The sequence below is a fragment of the Podarcis tiliguerta genome, assembly GCF_965153285.1.
Source record: "Podarcis tiliguerta genome assembly, chromosome: Z".
NCBI classification, from domain to species: domain Eukaryota; kingdom Metazoa; phylum Chordata; class Lepidosauria; order Squamata; family Lacertidae; genus Podarcis; species Podarcis tiliguerta.
In genome coordinates, this window is record NC_139553.1 from 1,552,761 (window position 1) to 1,572,553 (window position 19,793).

General features: G+C 46.8%; 1 protein-coding gene across 1 annotated transcript in view; it reads right to left on the minus strand.

Annotated features, from left to right (window-relative positions):
* The window catches only part of CRB2 (crumbs cell polarity complex component 2), a 65,490-nt gene that overhangs the window by 36,983 nt on the left and 8,714 nt on the right, over positions 1-19,793 (minus strand). The window contains exons 2-4 of the mRNA XM_083422857.1: positions 11,138-11,830; positions 5,490-5,685; positions 2,602-2,741 (exon numbers count right to left, since the gene is read on the minus strand). Of these exons, the coding sequence (XP_083278983.1) occupies positions 2,602-2,741; positions 5,490-5,685; positions 11,138-11,830 (1,029 nt within the window). The remainder of the gene's footprint in view (positions 1-2,601; positions 2,742-5,489; positions 5,686-11,137; positions 11,831-19,793) is intronic.

The window sequence follows — 19,793 nt, forward strand, 5'->3', positions numbered from 1 at the left end:
GCGAACCAGAGCAGCGCACGGAAACACTGTTTACCTTCCCGCCAGAGCAGTACCTATTGATCTACTTGCACTTGGACGTGCTTTCGAACTGCTAGGTTGGCAGGAGCAGGGACGGAGCAACGGGAGCTCACCTCGTTGCGGGGATTCGAACCGCCGACCTTCTGATCAGCAAGTCCTAGGCTCTGTGGTTTAACCCACAGCGCCACCCGCGTCCCTTGGAGGAACCATAACTTTGCCCAAATACCACATAATAGCCCTAGAGGTCAGTCCTTAGGGCAATGACCAGCAAAACCAATTTTTTGGTTTTTGAAACTCCTATAAATTACTACTAAGACTATCTCACTGTCAGTTAAAATGTTCATTTGAAATACGACCCGGCGGTTGGCTTACGAGGAGAAATCATTAAGGGGCTAAAAACGAATAAAGTAAGAAGAGTGCTCTTAGCATACATACTGAATGAAGTTTTTCAAACAGCTAAGAGATTCTCCAGCTCTGAGAAATTTTTATCACATTGTGCTCTATTCCTAATTCTCCATCTCACTGGTGAATGTGCTGTTTATAATGTGAAACTACATGGTTGCCTGCTGTGGGAATTTGAGGCATGCAATCTCAGATAAACAAGAAGTGTGTGGATTTCTGAGAGAGTACTCAGGGTAGTGAAAGTGCTGAAAAATACCCCATTGACTATCACTGTTGTACAGAAATTATTTGATGAACAATTGGAAGAAATTAGAGCAGAGATGTGTAAAATGATTAACAAAAATGCCCTGGACAAAGCTGAGGCCAGATAAGTTACAGAGTACTTGGGGGCAGGGGGAAATACTGATGGAGAATTGCCGAAAGAGGGGAATGGAATGGTAAAGTTAGAGGCAATAGATGATGAAATTGGGAGGACCTCTATACAGATGCCTGAAGGAGTGAGACAGCTAAATGCTGGAGGAGGGGAAGGTATCCAGGGATGGAAAGACTAAGAAATATCCTGAGCTGGCAGTTGAGAAAGAAAGGATTCTACATTCAATTTGGATTGAATTTAGAAGAAAAAGCTATTAAGCCTCTTGCAACACTTTAGGGAAAGGAATGGCAAATGAGGAAATGGAAACACACATATATATGGATGAAAAACCATGGCCAACAGGAAATGCATTTGGAAGATATGGATCTGGGTGTGAATCAATGACTTTACAATAAGTAAATAATTATGGATCATTGTCTTAATACATAACAACAGTAAATAAACTCTTGAGGGAATAAAGAACAAGGACTGAATGTTTCTTAATCTTGCAGGTAAAGCTGTGATGTTGGATTGGAGGAAGACTATTGTTGACTTTTATCCATAATAATAATAATTAGAGAACCTCTTTTGGACTCCTTGCCTCAAAAGAAAAATTAATAAACCTGAGATGCCCAGTCAGAAGACTGGAAAACATCGCCTGGCAGAGGGAGGATCAGCTGGGTTGAGCATTCAGCTGTTTTGAAGAACTCTTGTATATATAATTGGCAGAGGGATAATAGGAAGTCCTTTTTACTTATTTCTTTTTAAAAAACACACACACCATATTTCCCCTCTTTTATACCCCTTCATTATTTCCTTTAAATATCCTTATCTTTTATTCTGTTTCCTTTTCCTTTTTCTGTTTTGGTTTTAGTTTCGCTCAGCTTTCATTTTGTAATGTTTTGTGTTGTCCTCTACTCAGGCTTAAGGAGGGATTAACATGCAGATGAAGGTGATGGATGTAGCAGTTGACCCTGCACGTAGGGAGGTGAAGATCTCCCAGGGTGGAAGGATGGGAGAAGCAAGAGAATCTCCCAGGTGAGAGCTGGGAGGGTTCAGCTCTCTCTGTGTGGGACAAGTTAAGATTTACCTGTGAAAGAGGACTTCATATTTCTTTTTTGCTTCGTTCTCTGTTTTTGTTTTTGTTTAAATAAGTTTGCTTTGTATTGTAACGTACTATGAATGTCTTAATAAAATCTTTTACAATAATAATAATAATAATAATAATAATAATAATATATTATTATTATTATTATTATTATTATTTATAATAATTTATAATTTATACTCTGCCGATCTGGCTGGGTTTCCCCAGCCACTCTGGGCAGCTTCCAACAGAACACTAAAATAGAATAACCTATTAAACATTAAAAGCTTCACTAAACAGGGCTGCCTTTAGATGTCTTCTAAAAGTTTGGTAGTTATTTTTCTCTTTGACAACTGGTGGGAGGGCATTCCACAGGGCGGGCGCCACCACCAAGAAGGCCCTCTGCCTGGTTCCCTGTAACTTGGCTTCTCACAGTGAGGGAACCGCCAGAAGGAGCTGGACCTCAGTGTCCAGGCAGAACGGAGAAAAGGACCCAGGGCCCTGTATCTTGTGTGATGGTTTCAAGCTGACTTCTGGGACAAGATTAGGATAATGAATAAATGCAACAGAGCCTGGGAAAGCTTTTGCAAAGTTAGTTGAGCCTGGAGGTACATTGTCAGATTTTCACAGGATTGGGGATGGGTTTACTGCTGGGCTGAAAGTCATAGGGACATGTTGACTTCACTTTGTGACGGGAAAAAGCTTTTGGACTATAGGAGAACAACATAAAGACTTCACGTACCTGGCCAGCAAACACAGCTGTAGCATCCAACCCCTTCCAGGCAGGTACCACCATTCTGGCAAGGCTGGGAGGCACATTCCAAGATATCCAGCTCACAATGTTGCCCTTCAAAGCCCGTGTTGAGGCAGTCACACTGGTAGCTGGGGAAGAACAACAGCACAGAGCCATGATTCATGGTTAGGGAGCCTTTGCCACCACCCATGGAGAAAGACCCTTTTCGGGAATTGTTGGAAGATTCTGGACAGATGAAAGGAAGTACATATTCGTGCAGCTGAACTATGGAACTCCCTCGCACAGGAGGCAGGGGTGGCCACCAACTTGGATGGACAAATTCATGGAGGAGAGGGCTATTGGTGGCTACTGGCCACAATGAGTCTGCTTTGCCTCCACAACGAAGACAGCAATGCTTGTGAATACCAGTTGCTGGAAGCCACACAAGGGGAGAGTGTTGCTCTTGTGCTCAGTTCCTGCTTGCAGGTTTTGCATTGCAACATCTGGATGGCCACTGTGAACAGGATGTTGGGCTAGATGGGCCACTGGCCTGACCCAGCAGCGTCTTTTTAGGTTCTTATGTCTTCTACATCATGCAATTCCACATTTCAGTTCCTGAGAACTCAGGAGTAAATAGTTGTGGTCGTCATTACAAATAAAGCGGGCCTTGCAATGAGGGAGGGGAGTCCCTGCCCATTTTTGTTTCTCTCCATTTCTTAATTTTCCAGCCTGAAATTCAGTTGTCCACATCTCCACATCAGTTTGAGATTTATTTATTTGCTGTGTCTTCATGAAATTTCATCAGCAAAGGTCTTCATGAAATTTCATCAGCATTTGGTTCGGATTTCTCCTACTGTACCTATTTTTGAATAGAATTTTGCCCACAACATACATTTATGCAAAGCAGTTACCCTTAATAACACATATTTTTTAATACTATTTTCAGTAATATATGCATTGATAGGCACACTTTTCCAAAGCATAAGCATTCTTGCTCACATTACTGTGAACTTCAGTTTGCAAATTGTACTGGAAAGTGTGATTTATGGAGTTTCACCTATAAATGAGAACTGAATTGAATTTCCCTCCATGCTTACTTGCCACAAAATATCACAGCACAGACTGTTGCTGTTGAGGAGTCCATGCATCCCTCCCAGCCTCCTCCTCCCCAGCTTCCCCTTCTCTCTCCCCCACCCCCACCCCACAGAGAATCATTCAATATTCCACAGACCTCGATTAGGCCCTTCAGAGTGATTTCCCCACCATCACCTTTGTACTACTGCAAACCTTAAAGGTAAAGGGACCCCTGACCATTAGGTCCAGTCGTGGCCGACTCTGGGGTTGCGGCGCTCATCTCGCTTTACTGGCCGAGGGAGCCGGCGTACAGCTTCCGGGTCATGTGGCCAGCATGACTAAGCCGCTTCTGGCAAACCAGAGCAGCGCACGGAAACTCCGTTTACCTTCCCGCTGGAGTGGTACCTATTTATCTATTTGCACTTTGACGTGCTTTTGAACTGCTAGGTTGGCAGGAGCAGGGACCGAGCAACGGGAGCTCACCCTGTCACTGCGGGGATTCAAACCACCTACCTTCTGATTGGCAAGTCCTAGGCTCTGTGGTTTAACCCACAGCGCCACCTGCGTGCAAACCTCAGGGTCTCCCAAAGCCTCCCTGTTCTGCTAGAGGTGGTAAACTATGTCATTCTCCCCCTGAAGACTGGAATTCATGTATGTTAGGGGGTTCCTCATATATGTCTACTGTTTGAGAAAATTCTTCTAATGTGTTATGTGAGAATAAAAATGGTCCCTACTCCAGAATCATCTGCATCAAAAGCAGGTAAGGCAAGTACCGTATTTTTTGCACTGTAAGACTCACTTTTTCCCTCCTAAAAAGTAAGGGGAAATGTGTGTGCATTTTATGGAGCGAATGCAGGCTGCACAGCTATCCCAGAAGCCAGAACAGCAAGAGGGATTGCTGCTTTCACTGCGCAGCGATCCCTCTTGCTGTTCTGGCTTCTGAGATTCAGAATATTTTCCTCCTCCAAAAACTAGGTGAGTCTTGTGGTCTGGTGTGTCTTATAGAGCGAAAAATACGGTAATTCTATCTGTGCACAAACCAGATGACAATCTAGATCTCTTGGAAATAAAAATAAGAATAAGAGATGGCATTTTCCCCCAGGGGGTGTTAGATTCTGCCTTCCATGCCCCACCCTCCTGCTGCAGGAACCTCAATGGTGGAGGTCTGGCAGATGACCAGTGACACGTTTCTGGGCTTTGAGTCTAGGTATAAAAGGGGGGTGCTGAATATTGCCTTGTACTGCATTTTACTTATATTGCAGGGGGCTGGACTACATGACCCTTGGGGTCCCCTCCAGCTCTACCATCCTATAATTCTATTGAGTCAGACCACTGGGCACCTTCTAGCTCAGCATGATCTGCAATGACAAGAAGCAGCTGTTTGGCGCTTCAGACAGAAGTCTTTCCCAAACCTACCTGGAAATTTCATGGGTTAAACTTGGGACCTTTTACACGGAAAGCAGGTGCTCTATCATGGAGCAATTTTTATTTCCCAATTGACAACATCCCAGAATAATACCTTCAGCTCTGGGGGCAACTTTTGAGTGTCATCAGTTGATCTAACGGTAAGCTTTACACTCAGTTAACTTTCTTCTGCTGTATTTTAAATGAATTGTAGACTTGTTAGTGTCGCAGTGGCAATACTAAGAATTAGCATTATATTGTACTCTTGAGTTTAGACAGCTTCTTTTCTGCAAACGCAGTTTAGCTACAAATGCATCTGTGGAAACCATGGTATATACTGTAGATAAGCTGGTGGGGGCAAGGTTGGGAGATAACGGGAGCCATATCAAATCCTGCTGAGTGAAGCCAGAGGCACTCACCTGTTGATGAGGTCGAGGCACCTTCCCTCATTGAGACATGGGTGGCTCTGGCACTCATTGATGTCCACCTCACACTGTGCTCCCTCATACCCAGGTGTACACGAGCAGGTGAAGAACCCAACATGGTCACTGCAGGTGCCGCCATTCCAGCAAGGGCCCGACTCACATTCATCAACCTCCACTTCACAGTTCACACCTTGGTTGGAAGAGCAGAAGAAAGAATGGTGAATTGAGAGGAAGATTTACATGCCACACTCTTAAATTTTCCAGTGCTTTGGAACTTTTACTTCCTTGTTCACTTTACAGGAGAACAGAAGCCCAGCAAGTCTGAGGAACATAGGAAGCTGCCTTTATGCTGGGCGAGAGTACTGCCTCATCTAGATCAGTATTGTTTACTCTGACTGGCAGTGACTTTCTGCAGAGTCTCAGGCAGAAGTCCTTTCCCACCCTACCCCACAGGAGAGGCCAGGGATTGAATCTGGCGGCAGGTGCTATGCCACTTGTTAGGGAACTGCCATCAGCTCAGAGGCGAGAGATGGAAGGGCAGTTGTATTATAGGGAGCCTCTGAAAATCTTACAAAGCAGTTCCTCTTCCGGGGAGGAGGAAAGCCCCACCTCCAGTGGAGAAAAGGTGCAGGGACCAGGGGGTGCTAGGGAGAGCCTCAACACCGAGCCTGAGCAAACCAGAGAGGCGGGAAGTACGCCCTTGCCAGCGCCCATTCTGCGCAGTAGTCTTCGGCGCAGGGAGGGGCAGAAAAGGCTGGGGGTGACATGACTTTTATGCTGGGGGAGGTACAAAGACCGACCACTCCCAGATTCTGATAGCGATTGAGCCAGACATGAACTTACGACGCTCTTCAGTGTAAATAGTTTGCACCAAGAATAAAGCCTGGAAAAGACAGGTCGGAGTCTTGGCTGTTTACTCTCGAGCAACCACACCAGCATCTGACACCACTGAACTAGGACCCTTCCTCCAGAGCAAAGTTCTAATGCCCCTTCAATGGCCAAGCCAGCTCAGCACTGTGCCATTACCTCCAACTTCAAAGGTGGGAAACTGAGCCTAAGAGAGGATTGACCTGCTCAAGTTGTTGCAGGGGTGAAATCCAGGGAGCCACACCTACATGCTATGTGTGGGTGGTGCCTCCAGTCTGAGTGCACTGGAAACCCCAGCATGGACCTCTCTGCTGCCAGGAGGGATGTGAGGGAGCCCCCCATAAACTCCAAATGAGATGGGAGTTGCGTAGGAGTTAAGTGGGTGCTTTGGGGCGTGATTGGGCTCCTGTAGTTTTCTCCCAGTTGTAGCTGCTGCGTGGACCTTCCCCCCAAGTCTAGTGATGTTGCAATTAAGTGAGGCTTCTTTTCAAGGCCTGACTATGTTGTATTTTCCCTCTGAACCTCCAACTCAATAATGAGGCAAGATGCACCCTGGCCAAACTTTAAGATAGTCTTGAAAACACACTAAGGGCTTGTCCACACTTCCGCATGTGTCTGAGCAGTTTTCTGCTTGTCCTGTCCTTTGTAGGCTCCGCCCCTGCCTCTCTGCTTTCCCCCGGAAAATCTTCTCTTTAGCACTGAATCAGAGCAAACATCAATGTGGAGAAAACTTAATTGATATTTGTTGCGATTCAGAGGTAAACAGTGGGTTTTCCCATGGCAAAGCGGCAGGACAAGTGGAATTGTGGATGAGCCCTAAGTCTTGGCTGTTTTATGGAAATGTTTTAATTGGTCTGCAGAGACTCTGGTGCAACATCTGTTTGCTTATGTTGTGGTTTTATGTGGGTTCTAAGCCGGCTCTTTTCATATGCTGGCTATTTTTAAGTTTATTGGGTTTTTAAACAGTGAGTTCTTCTGGTATTGCTCACTGAGTGTTGTTTAGTATTTATGTTTGCCACTTTGCAATCTGCCACATTTTACTGAGAAAGCAGAATAAAAATCTTATAAATCAATGAGTTTTGTTACTGTTTCTTTAAAAATAGTGCTTTTGTCTAAGCAGTCATTAAGAATATTAAAGCAGTGTATGAAAGACAAAACTGCCCAATGCATTATATGTGAATTTGCGTGCTTGAGTGTCTGTGTTTAATTGCTTCTTCATTATTGCTTTTCTTTTTACATTTTTAGCTGCTTCTATTTTATCTGTAAGATGCCTTGAGTCCCAATCTTGGGGAAAAGGCAGGAAATAACGATGATGATGATGATGATGATGATGATGATGATACAATAACATACATCAACATCTAATCTCCACCATGACTGAACAAGTGTCGCAACCAATACTGGGAATCAGGTGGGTAAATAGGTCTCTGTTCTTTCTAGAAACACTTCCTGAGGTTTTTGGTTACCCATGGCAAGGCAGCAACCATTTAGATGCTTCTACAGACCCTAGTGAGCCTAAGAAGTGGGCCGCTAAGGAGCTGCACAGAAACAGCTATTTGCAGGCTTGGGGGAAGGCCCACAAAATATAAGAGGGTTTCTGATGTAGGCTGCCCTGTCTCTGGCATCAAGAGCTGCTGTGGTTTAGCATCAGGCCTGAGCATACATCTCGGCGCTGGCACCTGCTAGTCCACCTAATCCTAGTTTCTGGCAGAGTTCTGCTTCACAGCAGTCATGGCTACGCTTAATCCACAAGGAATGTGCTGGCCCCCTAATCTGGTGGATCAAGAGCTGTTGAACATTCAGCAAACTTCCTTGCATCCCATCTTGCCAAAGAAGGCTCAGCCCATGCCGGCCAAATGTCCGTGGCCACAACCCCGTGTTTGTTGTGGTGGCATGCAAAGTGTGACTGGGTGGCATATGGATGTCGGACCATGCTATGGCCAGGTGTCAACACACAGCATGCTTCAGTCATCAGGGAGGAAGTGGCCCTAGAAAAGGACACCTTCTCTTGCCATTGCCAGATCAGCCAAATTTAAGCTTGTGGGTCTGAATATTTTTGGACGCATTTGTTTCAAAATGCTGTTTGCCTCCCATCCAAACAGCAATTGCCTCATCTGAGATGTCAGATATGCAAATATTTTTAATCATCATGTTGCAAGTCTAACTACACAATGGTCAAAGAGCAGCATCAAGGAACAATGCCCCCTCCTCCCCCTAAGTTCTAGGGCTTAGATGACACCCCACCCCCCTCTCACATTCACACACACTTTCCATTCCTATGACAGATGCAAAGTTTGGCCACAGAATCGAGAGAGTTGGATAGGTCCAGTGCTGGATAATCCCTAACAAATGTCCGCTCAGACTCAGCCTGAAACCCCCTGTCCCATGTAAATTGGTTCCACTTGTTCCTCCTAATAGTCAAGAACAATCACCTCTCCTCTAGTTGAAGCTCCACCACAGACCTTCCTTCTGGGGCCATATCACAAGTCCTTGCCTTCGTCTCTGCAAAGGGCATTCAGGTATTTGAAACATAGTGATAACATCCGCTTTAAAAATAGCTCAGTGCCCTCCTGCTGCACCAAGCTTGGACAACAAAAGGGCATTGAGAACCATTCTTGCCCAATGCTTCCTGCCCCTCCCCTGCTTGACGAAAGGTACAGCCCAGCGTCTTTGGGTGGAAGGCCAGTTTCCCCAGATTGGACTACAGCCCACATCAGCTCCAGCCAGAAGGGCTGTACTTTCACCAGACCCAAACTCATATAGCCAAGCTGGCAGAGGTGCACCAGGCTGGTGAAAGCGTTGTTGCTTCTTTTTTGTGGGCTGCCTTTTCTGTCTGTCTGTCTGTCTGTCTGTCTGTTGCATTAATACCACACCTTTTTATCCAAAGGAATTCAAGGTGGGGTACATGGTTGTCCCCCTCCTCATCTAATCCCCACAACAACCCTGTGATTTAGGTTATACTGCAATATCTTTTTTGAAAAGATATCTATCTGTATTCTGCAAATTAGATGATATAGATAGAGAAACTACAAATACGGAAATATTTACCGTATTTTTCGCTCTATAAGACGCACCAGACAACAAGACGCACCTAGTTTTTGGAGGAGGAAAACAAGAAAAAAAATACTCTGCATCTCAGAAGCCAGAACAGCAAGAGGAATCGCTGCGCAGTGAAAGCAACGATCCCTCTTGCTGTTCTGGCTTCTGGGATAGCTGCACAGCCTGCATTCGCTCCATAAGACGCACACACATTTCCCCTTACTTTTTAGGAGGGAAAAAGTGAGTCTTATAGAGAAAAAATACGGTATATGCTTCTTTGATTGTCTTTGGTTCTTCCTCCCATACTTGCCACCCTCTCCTGCCACCCCCCCTGCTCTAACCACTACACTGGCTTTGATTCTGATGATCCAAAGTGGCTGAGGGGTGGCTTTAAAAGTTTTTTAAAGCTTTTGCCATGTTTGCTTCTATACCTTCCAGGCATCCTTACCCATTTTTGTTCTCAAACCCCTACCTACTCATCCTGGGGTGGGAGGGTGCAGAGAAAGAAAAGGCGGAAACCAGGAATCTCCTTTAAGGGAGTGAAATCAAGATGGATGGCATTTCATTCTCTCTCCCCCCCCCCCTCAATTTTCTCAGATTCCTTTCCTCCCGTCGTTCTCCTTGAGTAGAGCAGAGTTTTCACTGCCAAGAAAGCGCTTGCCTCCCACAGCACTGGGGGCAGGGTGTGTGTGACTGAGAACCAGCAGAAAGGCAATCTGATGCTGCTACGCCCCCCCCCCCTCTGCCTACCCACCCTGTCCCATCCCACTATCTTCAGCCAGTCACCCTGACATTCCTTCACAGCAATGTAACTCCCGTAACAGCCCCTGCTGTTTATTCCGCAAGGAAGAGCAAGGTCAAGAAGAGCGTCTGCGTGCTGGCTGGTACCAGGTACAGGCGGGGGCACTCGTGACTGGATTCCACCCTGATAACAGAGGTGGGGGTGCAGACACTGAGAAAAGACCCTTGCGGGAGCTGCTTCAGCACAAAGCTGGCAAGTGGGGAGTGAATCAGGGCCCACTGAGATGGTTTGGTGTCACAGAACTATCAGAGCTGCAGGGAGGAATTCAAGAGCCCCTTGAACTGCCCATCCTTAAGATATTGGCTGGCTTGAGTATTCACAACAGGGATGGATGGCTAACTTGGGGGCCTCTGGGTGCTGTGTGATACAACTCCCATCAGCTCCAGCAGACAGCATGGGATGATGGGAATTGTAGTCCAGCAACAGCATCTACCCTCCAGGAGTCACCACATTGGCTACCTGGGACCGAAGACATTTCTGATCACAGATGCCCCCTATGACAAGTCATTCTGCTCTCTGTTCCATCATCCCAGGACCACCATCCATGTATAACTAAGTTGTTGCTGTTAATTACCCACCCTTCACCCAAAGGTCCCATGGTGAGCTAAATAAGTTACGTAGATAGACAGCAAGATGTTCTCACTTGTGTTCCTGCGTGAAGATGCTGGTGACCCATGAAGTGCCCTTAGTGCACTGGGGGAACCTCAGGCAAGGGGGAGTGAATGTGGCCCTCCAAGCTTCCCTGCCTGGCCCCTGGGACTCTCCCAAGGCCATAAGCCTCACTGGCCATGCCCCACTGCCTCTTTGAGTTGCATCCTCCTGCACAAAGGTAAAATGCACTACTGTTGCCCCACCCACTTTTGCATTTGGCACGTGCCAACCCTTCCCCTACAGTTGCCCCAAAGGAACACAGCCCCCATCCTGCAAGTAGTACCTGTGTAGCCAGGTAGGCACTGGCAAGCATAGTGGTCCATCAGGTTGAGGCAGGTGCTGTTGTGTTGGCAAGGCCGGGAGGCACACTCGTTGATGTCTATTTCGCAGCGGTAGCCCTGGAAGCCAGGCACACAGAAACAACTGTACTCATTAGCCCTGTCCAGGCAGATGGCCCCATTCTGGCACGGGCTAGAGGCACACTCGCCCACGTCCTCCTCGCAGTGGGCACCGCTGTGGCCAGGTTGGCACTGGCAGCTGTACTCCCCAGCACTCTCCACGCAGGTGCCGTTGTTGCGGCACGGCTGGCTGGAGCAAAGGGAAGGCCCAGCCTGGCAGCTGCCCCCGCTCGGGCACTGGCAGCCATACCCACCAGGCAGCTCCACACACTGCAAATGAGGCTGCAGGCAGGGGCTGCTCTTGCACACCTCGCCTTCACTGCTGCAGGAGAGACCTGCCAAGCCGGGCTGACAATGGCAGGTGTAGTTCAGGTGTCCAGGAGTCCCGTGGCAGATCCACTCAGGTAGGCAGGGGTGCCCGGCGCACACGTCGTAGAGGTACTCACAGTCTTTTCCCACATAGGCTGAAAGGCTCTGGGGACAGAGGCACCTGTAGCCATCTTCCAAGTCTTTACAGGTGCCTCCATTCTTACATGGAGATGAGGAGCAGACGCTGACCAGCTCGGAGGAGACAAGCCCTGGAGATGGGGAGGCAAAGGCAACTGTGAGGTAGCTGGACAGCAGGTGTCGCCGCAGTGTGCAAATGTGCATGGTGCAAATGTGCTGCAAATCCTGGTGGGGAGCATTTTCTAGGGGAGGGCTGGGGGAGTGAGCTTGGTCCCTTGCTGTCTCCAGTAGCATTTGGGTGAATGCCTACATTGAAATTATTGGCAGCGCTGGTAGCAGTGGGGGAAGAGGCGAGTGAGGTCAAAGCATCAAAACCAAAATGGCAAATTCCAGGAGGATTCCTGTATGTGATGACTTGTATTTTTGAGAGTAGGAGTAGGTATAAACCTTTTGCTACACATGGCACTTGTAGAGACAAGGGTATGATTCTGACCTTTGTGTGGCATAGAGGTGAGAGTGTGACTAGGACTTGGGAGACCCAGGTTCAAATCCCTACTCACTGGGTGACCTTGGGCCTGTCTTGCTCTCTCAACCTAACTTACCTCACAGGGTTGCTGCGAGGACAAAACAGGGAAGGGGCAGACGTGGATAGGCTACCTTGAGCTGCTTTTGTACAGTTCTGGTTACCTCGCCTCAAAAAGGATATTGTTGAGTTGGAGAAGCTTCAGAAAAGGGCACCAAAATGGTCAAAAGAATGGAGCAGCCCTCCTACGAAGGAAGGTTGCATCGTTTGGGACTTTTTAGTTTGGAAAAATGGTAAGAGATGACAAGATAGAAATTTATAAAAGTATGCATTGCATGGAGAGAGGATAAGGAGAAGTTTTTCTCCCTTTCGCCTAACACTAGAACGTGTGGACATCCTATGAAGTTGAACGTTGGATGATTCAGGACAGCTAAAAAAAAGTCCTTCTTCACACAGCAGTTAAACTGTGGAACTCTCTCCCACAGGAGGCAACGATGGCCACAAATTTGGATGGCTTTAAATGAGGATTAAACTAATTCATGAAGAAGAGGGCTATCTTCCAGGTTGGATTTGTGGGTGGGTGGTATACTAAGCAGATCCTTAATGATTTTTTTTTATTTAATAAGCTTATACAACACTTTTTAAGCATTCCCTACCATCACCAAAGTGGTTTACCAGTCACATGTCATATACATCCAACAAAACCAGGAAAGCAAAACCATAAAAATACGACACAAAAATCTCAAAACAATTTTTTGGAAACATTACTAAAAGCAAAGAGTGACAACCCTAATCCAGCAAAATGTAAAAGGATCACCACCGGGCAAAAAGTGGGTGAGGCGGTGGGATGCCAGAGTCCTTCACTAGAGAGGATGTTCATGAACATTTTAAAATGTCTTCGTTCATTGTTGGGGTCTTTGCGAACCCTCAATGGCCCTTCTCTTGAGAGGAGGAGCTGAAGGGCTCCCTTTGTCTGCCCTGCTGACACTTCTGTGTCACCCCAAAGATGGTCTACATAGTCAACTGTGTGGCATGTGTGCCACCCTCCTGGTTGCGTTTGCAGGGGGGCCTCCCTGTGCAGATGCTCAGCCTTTCATGCACGCACACACACACACACACACCATTCCTGCCTGGTTTCAAGCCACATTCCTCCATGAGCTACCTTTCACCCCGGGGTGGGGGGGTTTCCAGGATGCAGGCTTCCGTTCCATCCCTCCGCCCCCGCCAGCCCAGCTCCATGTGACGCTGGGGAATGTGCTGCGCTCCACACAGCCCAGCGCACCCTTTTCATCAGTCCTTTTATTCTTGAATTCCCGCTCAGGCAGAAAAAACAGGAATGACGGAACATGCCTGGAATCCGCTGTGGCAATTAAGAGTGGGAAGCGCAGGCAAGCCTCTCTTAATGAGCAGCCAGGAAGCGCTTCGAACAGCCCCCCCCAAAAAAGGCACTGGCTGCTGCAGCCACGGCAGACATAGCTGGATGGGCTGCGCCTGGAAAGGACCCCAAGCTACAGGTGGGAAAGCAGGTGCTGAGCTACACCTGCTGCTGGGTGAAGGCTGGAGCCAGAGAGGCCAGCAGTGACATCCTCTGGATGCAGGTGACCACGGGCACTTGACAGAGGACAGTTCTCTGTTTGAAGAGCTGCCCACTCCAAGCCCAGTTTGAAGATCTAGAGCCCTAGAGATCAGGGCCAGCTCACCCATGAGGCAAGGTGAAGCAACCGCCTCAGGCAGCAGGGTGCACAAAGGCAGCAGGTCCTGGTGTAGACCTTTATCTCCCTCCCCCCTTTCCCTGATGTGGATTTTCACTCACCCCTTCCTCCCTGGTGTGGAGGGGGACACCACTCTGTGGTTTGCTCGGGTGCCAAACTGTCTTGAGTCAGACCTGCCTGCAGCTGCCCATCAATGATGAGTGTCAGAAGACTGAACAGGCCCACAGCTTGCCTGGTCACAGTCCTCCCCACTAGGGAGGGATGTATTGCATTTCTGTCAAAATCACATTGTTCTTTCTAAAACTGCATGTGCAAATCTCTCTTTCCGATGATACATTTTCTCTCTTTGGTGATGCATAACTGCTCCTCCAGCAACCAGGATGGTTCAGGAAGGGAGAGGAAGGGGGCCCAGCCAGCTACATCAGTGTCTGGTACCGGTCAGAGCAGAAGTGCCTCTATTCACCTTCCTAAAGCAGAGGGGTGCTTCTCCCCTCCCCCCAGGGCGTTCCAAGGGGGGAGAGGGGACGGTCCACCCGTCCAAAGGGGCGGGGTGATGAAATGCCAACCCCCGATCGGCGGCACCCCCAGGGTGAGCCACACCCCACATGGGCGGCACGCCATGTCCTCGGGACACACGCCACGCCCCCAGGGACAAGTGCCGCACTGGGTACAGGAGCAGGTTGCTTCACCTCTGCTCCCCCCAAACTTCACGTCTTCTTAGTTGCCAGCCCTAATCCCAGATATCAGGTCTGATTGTGATTATTCAATGGGTAGGGAAAGTATGCTTTCCACAGCTTTAGGTGCTGCTGCTGCTGCCGCTACGAACAGGTTCAGTGCCTCTGCTGAAATTCACCCCCGCATCGTGCAAATGCTGAGAGAAACTGCACACATTCTGGTGCTGTTAAACAGGTTCCAGGCTGAGTCTTGGATTGGATCTAGTTTTGTTTAGCTCTGGCCAGAACGGGGTGCAAAATGTACTGTTTAAGGTCTGGGCAGTGTGACTCAAGGTAGACCCCTGCAAGCAATAACACTGCAGAAACAATGCAGGGAGCAGAACCAGAACCAATAACCAAAAATCGCATCCAGGGCCTGTGAGAAGAGCTTCTTCATTCGTCTCTACATTAGGCACACAGCACCCTGCAAATCCAAAGCCAGTTGCACAGTCATGTACATACATGCCTCTCTCTTGGGAAGCAGCACTGAGGACTGTCAGGGACCATGGGAAATACATAAATAAAACACAATGACTAAATTGTGCCCTGCTTTGTTCCTGAAATGAGATGTTTGCATCCGAGAACTCACCCTTTTCCATAAACTCTGCTTTCAGCCTTTGAAGTGGTTAGGCCTATGGGCTCAGGCTGTTATTATATTAATGAGTGCCATGAATACGTACCATGCATAATTGGCACAATGCCACAATTAGCCGTTGCTCCTTAAACAGCTCAGAGATGGGAAATCTGCTGCATTAGGGATGTGATGTGTGGCCACTTTCTCCTGCATCAATGTGCACAGGATTTGTTTCTGCTGAGTCCTTCTCAGAGTGCCACCACATCAGAAATTAAACAGGTGGCAGCAGGAGAGGAGCCTACTTCTCTGTGACCCACAGGGACTGGCAGCAGGACTCCCCAGGGTTTCAGGAAGTGGCCCTACTGGGGGAGGCTGAGGGGGGAACCTGGGACCTTTCGCACGCAAAACGAATGGTGCTCCTCTGCCACTGAAAGGTGTGTGTCAGGTTATTTTTCCACAGATCAGATGGGGAATGAGACTATATTTTCAATACTGTAGATGAGTGATGAACTCCAGCGTCTGGTTTAAAATATGTGATAAATTTGGAAAGTGTTTTTAACTCTGTTCTTCTGTAGAGTTTTAATTGTGCAATTGCATTTTACTGTAATTTTCAATTGTGAAACTCCCTGGGCTATATTATAAAGGCAAACACATAAAAAAATAATTTATGTGTTGGGACTGCAGGAATGTCTGGTTTTCTTTAAATTATTGCTATTTGTTTGATTTTTATCCGTCTCTTCCTCCCAAGGAATCCAGGAAGACTATACAACATCTAAGCTGACAAAAAATTAATAATTAAAACATCGCCACATTTTAATACAACTGAAAAGATATATCAGTCTATAATGCCCAATGTCCAGCTGCTGAAAAGTGACCACTGTCTTGCACAGATGCTGCAATCATTGGTCTACAAGGAACGCCAACACCTTGACCTCTTGCTCTACGTTTTTATGAGAAAACAGCACTAGAGGATCCCACTACCTTCTTCCAGCGCGAATGCCATGCACATTTGAGAAGGGAGAACGGATTAGGATAAACTTCAAAGCCAGCCACAGTTAAAGAGCATAAGCGGAACACATCTCTCTCCCCCACCCCACCCTTTTCCCACCTGGGGGGGGAGTCTGGAGTTTGCATTTACAGATGTCTTGGTGAGTAAATTGCTTTGACATGGGATTCTGTGTAAGATGTGATAAAATCCCCCTTTAATTTTAACACAAACTTTCAGTCTGATGCTGACTGAATCTCAGAGTTTCCCATGAAGAGGGACTGACTGATTGCTAAACCACTCTGAAAATTGTAGCTCTGAGAGGGAGTGCAAGCAACTCCTAACTACAGTTCCCATAATTCTTTGGGGGAAGCCGTATGACTGTTTAAAGTGTTGTCCTGTATGGTGTGAAATTGGCCGCAGCTGCCTTGAAAGAGCTTAGCCTGCAGAAGAGAAGATTAAAGGGCTGCGTGGCAGAGAGGAGATGAAGCAGGTTCATTTTTTGTTGCTCTGGGGGGCAGTGTGAGAGTAAATGGGCAGAAGCTGCAAAGGAGCTTTTTGGCTAGACAGGAGGAGACACTTCAGAAGCTCAACGGACTCTGTTAAGAGTGCTCTCAGTGCCCTGAGCCGGGAAGGAGAAGAGGGGGTCAGACAAGGTTATGCATGGATGGGGGGGGGGGATTCTCACCTCCTAATGCATATCTACCTCATTTACATCTCGCAGAAACAATATGCAAACTAAAACACAGCTATTCCTAGAAATTTTGCATTTCTCTGAATATTGTGGTGCAGTTCTCCATCCAAAAAATTTTTACAGTTAAGTGTGCATAAAACATGTGTAATATTTCTTAGACTAACATACAGAAAGGCATTATCAGAAACTGCTGGCAAAAATGTCTTTGTTAGGAAAATTGCATGCAGAAATGTGTACATTCGAAGGCAGGTAACACTTAAATGCTGACAAATTTTGGGGAGAACTGTGAAGAAACATTTATAAACTGATCTGGAAATGTGGTAAACTGAATGTGGAAACGTGGAAAAATGAGAAACTGAAAGAAACCTAAACTGACAGATTCAAACCATGGACAAGAAGACCTTTGAGATCCTTTCTATGCTTCTATGAGACGATTTTGCGAGGCAACAGACTCAAGGGGGGATGTGTACGGTTTTGATTTATTTTTCAGTCCTTCTCAGGGCACAAAGGAAAAAAGTTCAAAACAATAGTTATAGTTAAGGGAAGCACTACATGAAGACTGAAATTAATGAGAGAAAAAATCAGAGCAAAAATCAGCAGAAGTCCACAGACAAATGTCATAGGACAGCATCAAAAAAGTCATGCTGAAAAAATAAGGCATTGGCGCTAAACTGGATGGTATTTAAATATGCAATTAATTTAACAAGTTTCTTTCTGCTTTCCTTTAAAAAATAAACAGCCATGTGGGGTGATCAAGATTGAGATTGCAGTTTGCAGGAAGTGGAGTGGTGTGGTGTGTGTGTGTGTGTGTGTGTGTGTGTGTGTGTCTTCCCTGTGCTGAGGTCATGATGAACATCACCTATTCATTTGAAGTCGCAATGGATCTTGCCAAGCCTCTGTTTGCCTTGGGAGTTAAGCTGCTAATGGCTATCATTTTCTTGTACCATGAAATCTGCCTCCCCATCCCACACCCCGCCTGCCTGCTCTAGTAGGTGCTTGGCTAAAGCTGGGGATCCACCAGAGAGATGTTCATATATATGTGTGTGTGTGTGTTTGTGCGTTTGGAATTGGGGACAAGATACTGTCGCATGCAGGAGTTTATTGAGGGGGGCGGGAATCGGGTGGACAGAAAGACAATCAGTTAGATTGCATCCACTACTAGTGGATTTCAGTTTGATTTCCCTCCAAATGCCCTTTATATCCAATACAAGCTATGTTCATGATTAAGAGTCTGGGGGGGGGGAACTAAATTCTCCCAAGCACCCTCCTCTGAGGTCACAGGGCTCTGCAGTGGCTCCGACCCCCTGTGTACAACTGGTACCTTAAATGTCACTCTAACATTAGCCATGCACACCACACTTGCTTCTTCATACTCTCCCAGACAGCTCTGCTGATAAGCACCCTCCTTGATGACCCAACCCCCCACTTAAAATTCCAGTGGGGAGGCTGCAAGTAGTGGGGTTATCAGTTTCTGCATCTTCTGCGGAGGCCAGAATGGCAAATGTTTCTATCACACTTGGAAAGAGGACCAAGCAAAGAAAGGAAGGCTATAAAGGAAGGATACGTGATTTGCCCAGGTCTGCAACTAGCTCAGTGACTCTCAGTGTGTCAACCTCATCCTTTCACCCTGATCAGATACGATCTCCACTGCAACCACAGAACCACAGAACCATAGAAATGTAGAGGGTTATATAGTTCAACCCTCTGCACTGCAGGAACGAAATTAAATCATAGATGACAGTTGACTATCCAACCTCTGCTTAAAATGAGGCTGCATTTTAATGTTGTATTTTAATCTTGTTTTTGTTTTAATTTCAATCAATTGTTTTATACCAGTGTTAGCCGCCCTGAGCCTGGTCTTGGCTGGGGAGGGCGGGGTATAAAATTTAATAATAATAATAATAATACAGTGGTACCTCGGGTTACATATGCTTCAGGTTACATATGCTTCAGGTTACAGACTCCGCTAACCCAGAAGTAGTACCTCGGGTTAAGAACTTTGCTTCAGGATAAGAACAGAACCAGGAGAAGCAGGAGGCCCCATTAGCTAAAGTGGTGCTTCAAGTTAAGAACAGTTTCAGGTTAAGAACGGACCTCCGGAACGAATTAAGTACTTAACCCGAGGTACCACTGTAATAATAATAATAAGCTCCAAGGAAGGAGAGTCCATCCCCTCCTGATGGTTAGTCAGAATCTCCTTCCTTGTAACAAGAATCCATTTGTTCGGATCCTGCCCTCCGGAGCAGGAGAAAACAACCAGGGCCCTACTAAACAGGCCTCATCAGATACATCTCCATAGAGCCTCATTAATAATAATAATAAATAATAAAAATTTATTTATATCCTGTCCTCCCCAGCCAAAGCAGGGCTCAGAGAGGCTAACAACAGTAAAAAATAGCACAGTTTACATAAAATCACAGTTAATTAATTGAAATACATTCTAAACTCAATTCATTCTAGAATCAATTCAGAATCAAATTAATGGCAACCATCCGGCTAGAGTTCTATGAGGATGACCGAAGGAGGGGGTCAGACTGTGCCTTGGCCAAAGGCCTGGTGGAACAGCTCTGTCTTGCAGGCCCTGTGGAAAGAGTTCTACCACTCCACACGATTCTTCTTCCACCCCCAGGTGCAGCAGGGGTTGTGGGGGACAACAACACTATTTCACTGAGAAAAGTGAATACAAGCACACTTTTTGGTATTGCTGCTAGACAAAATTCAGGAATGCCAAGCTTCACACGGAAACCCTTTCAGCTAGCTCTACGCCAGATTTCTAAGAGGTTTGATTTTCAGTGTCAAAGATGCCACAGCGGTGGGAGAGAGCAAACAAGTTTCTTTGAAGGGAGCATCATGCTTTCATGCCCTTTCACAGCCATTGTTTCCCCAATGCTCT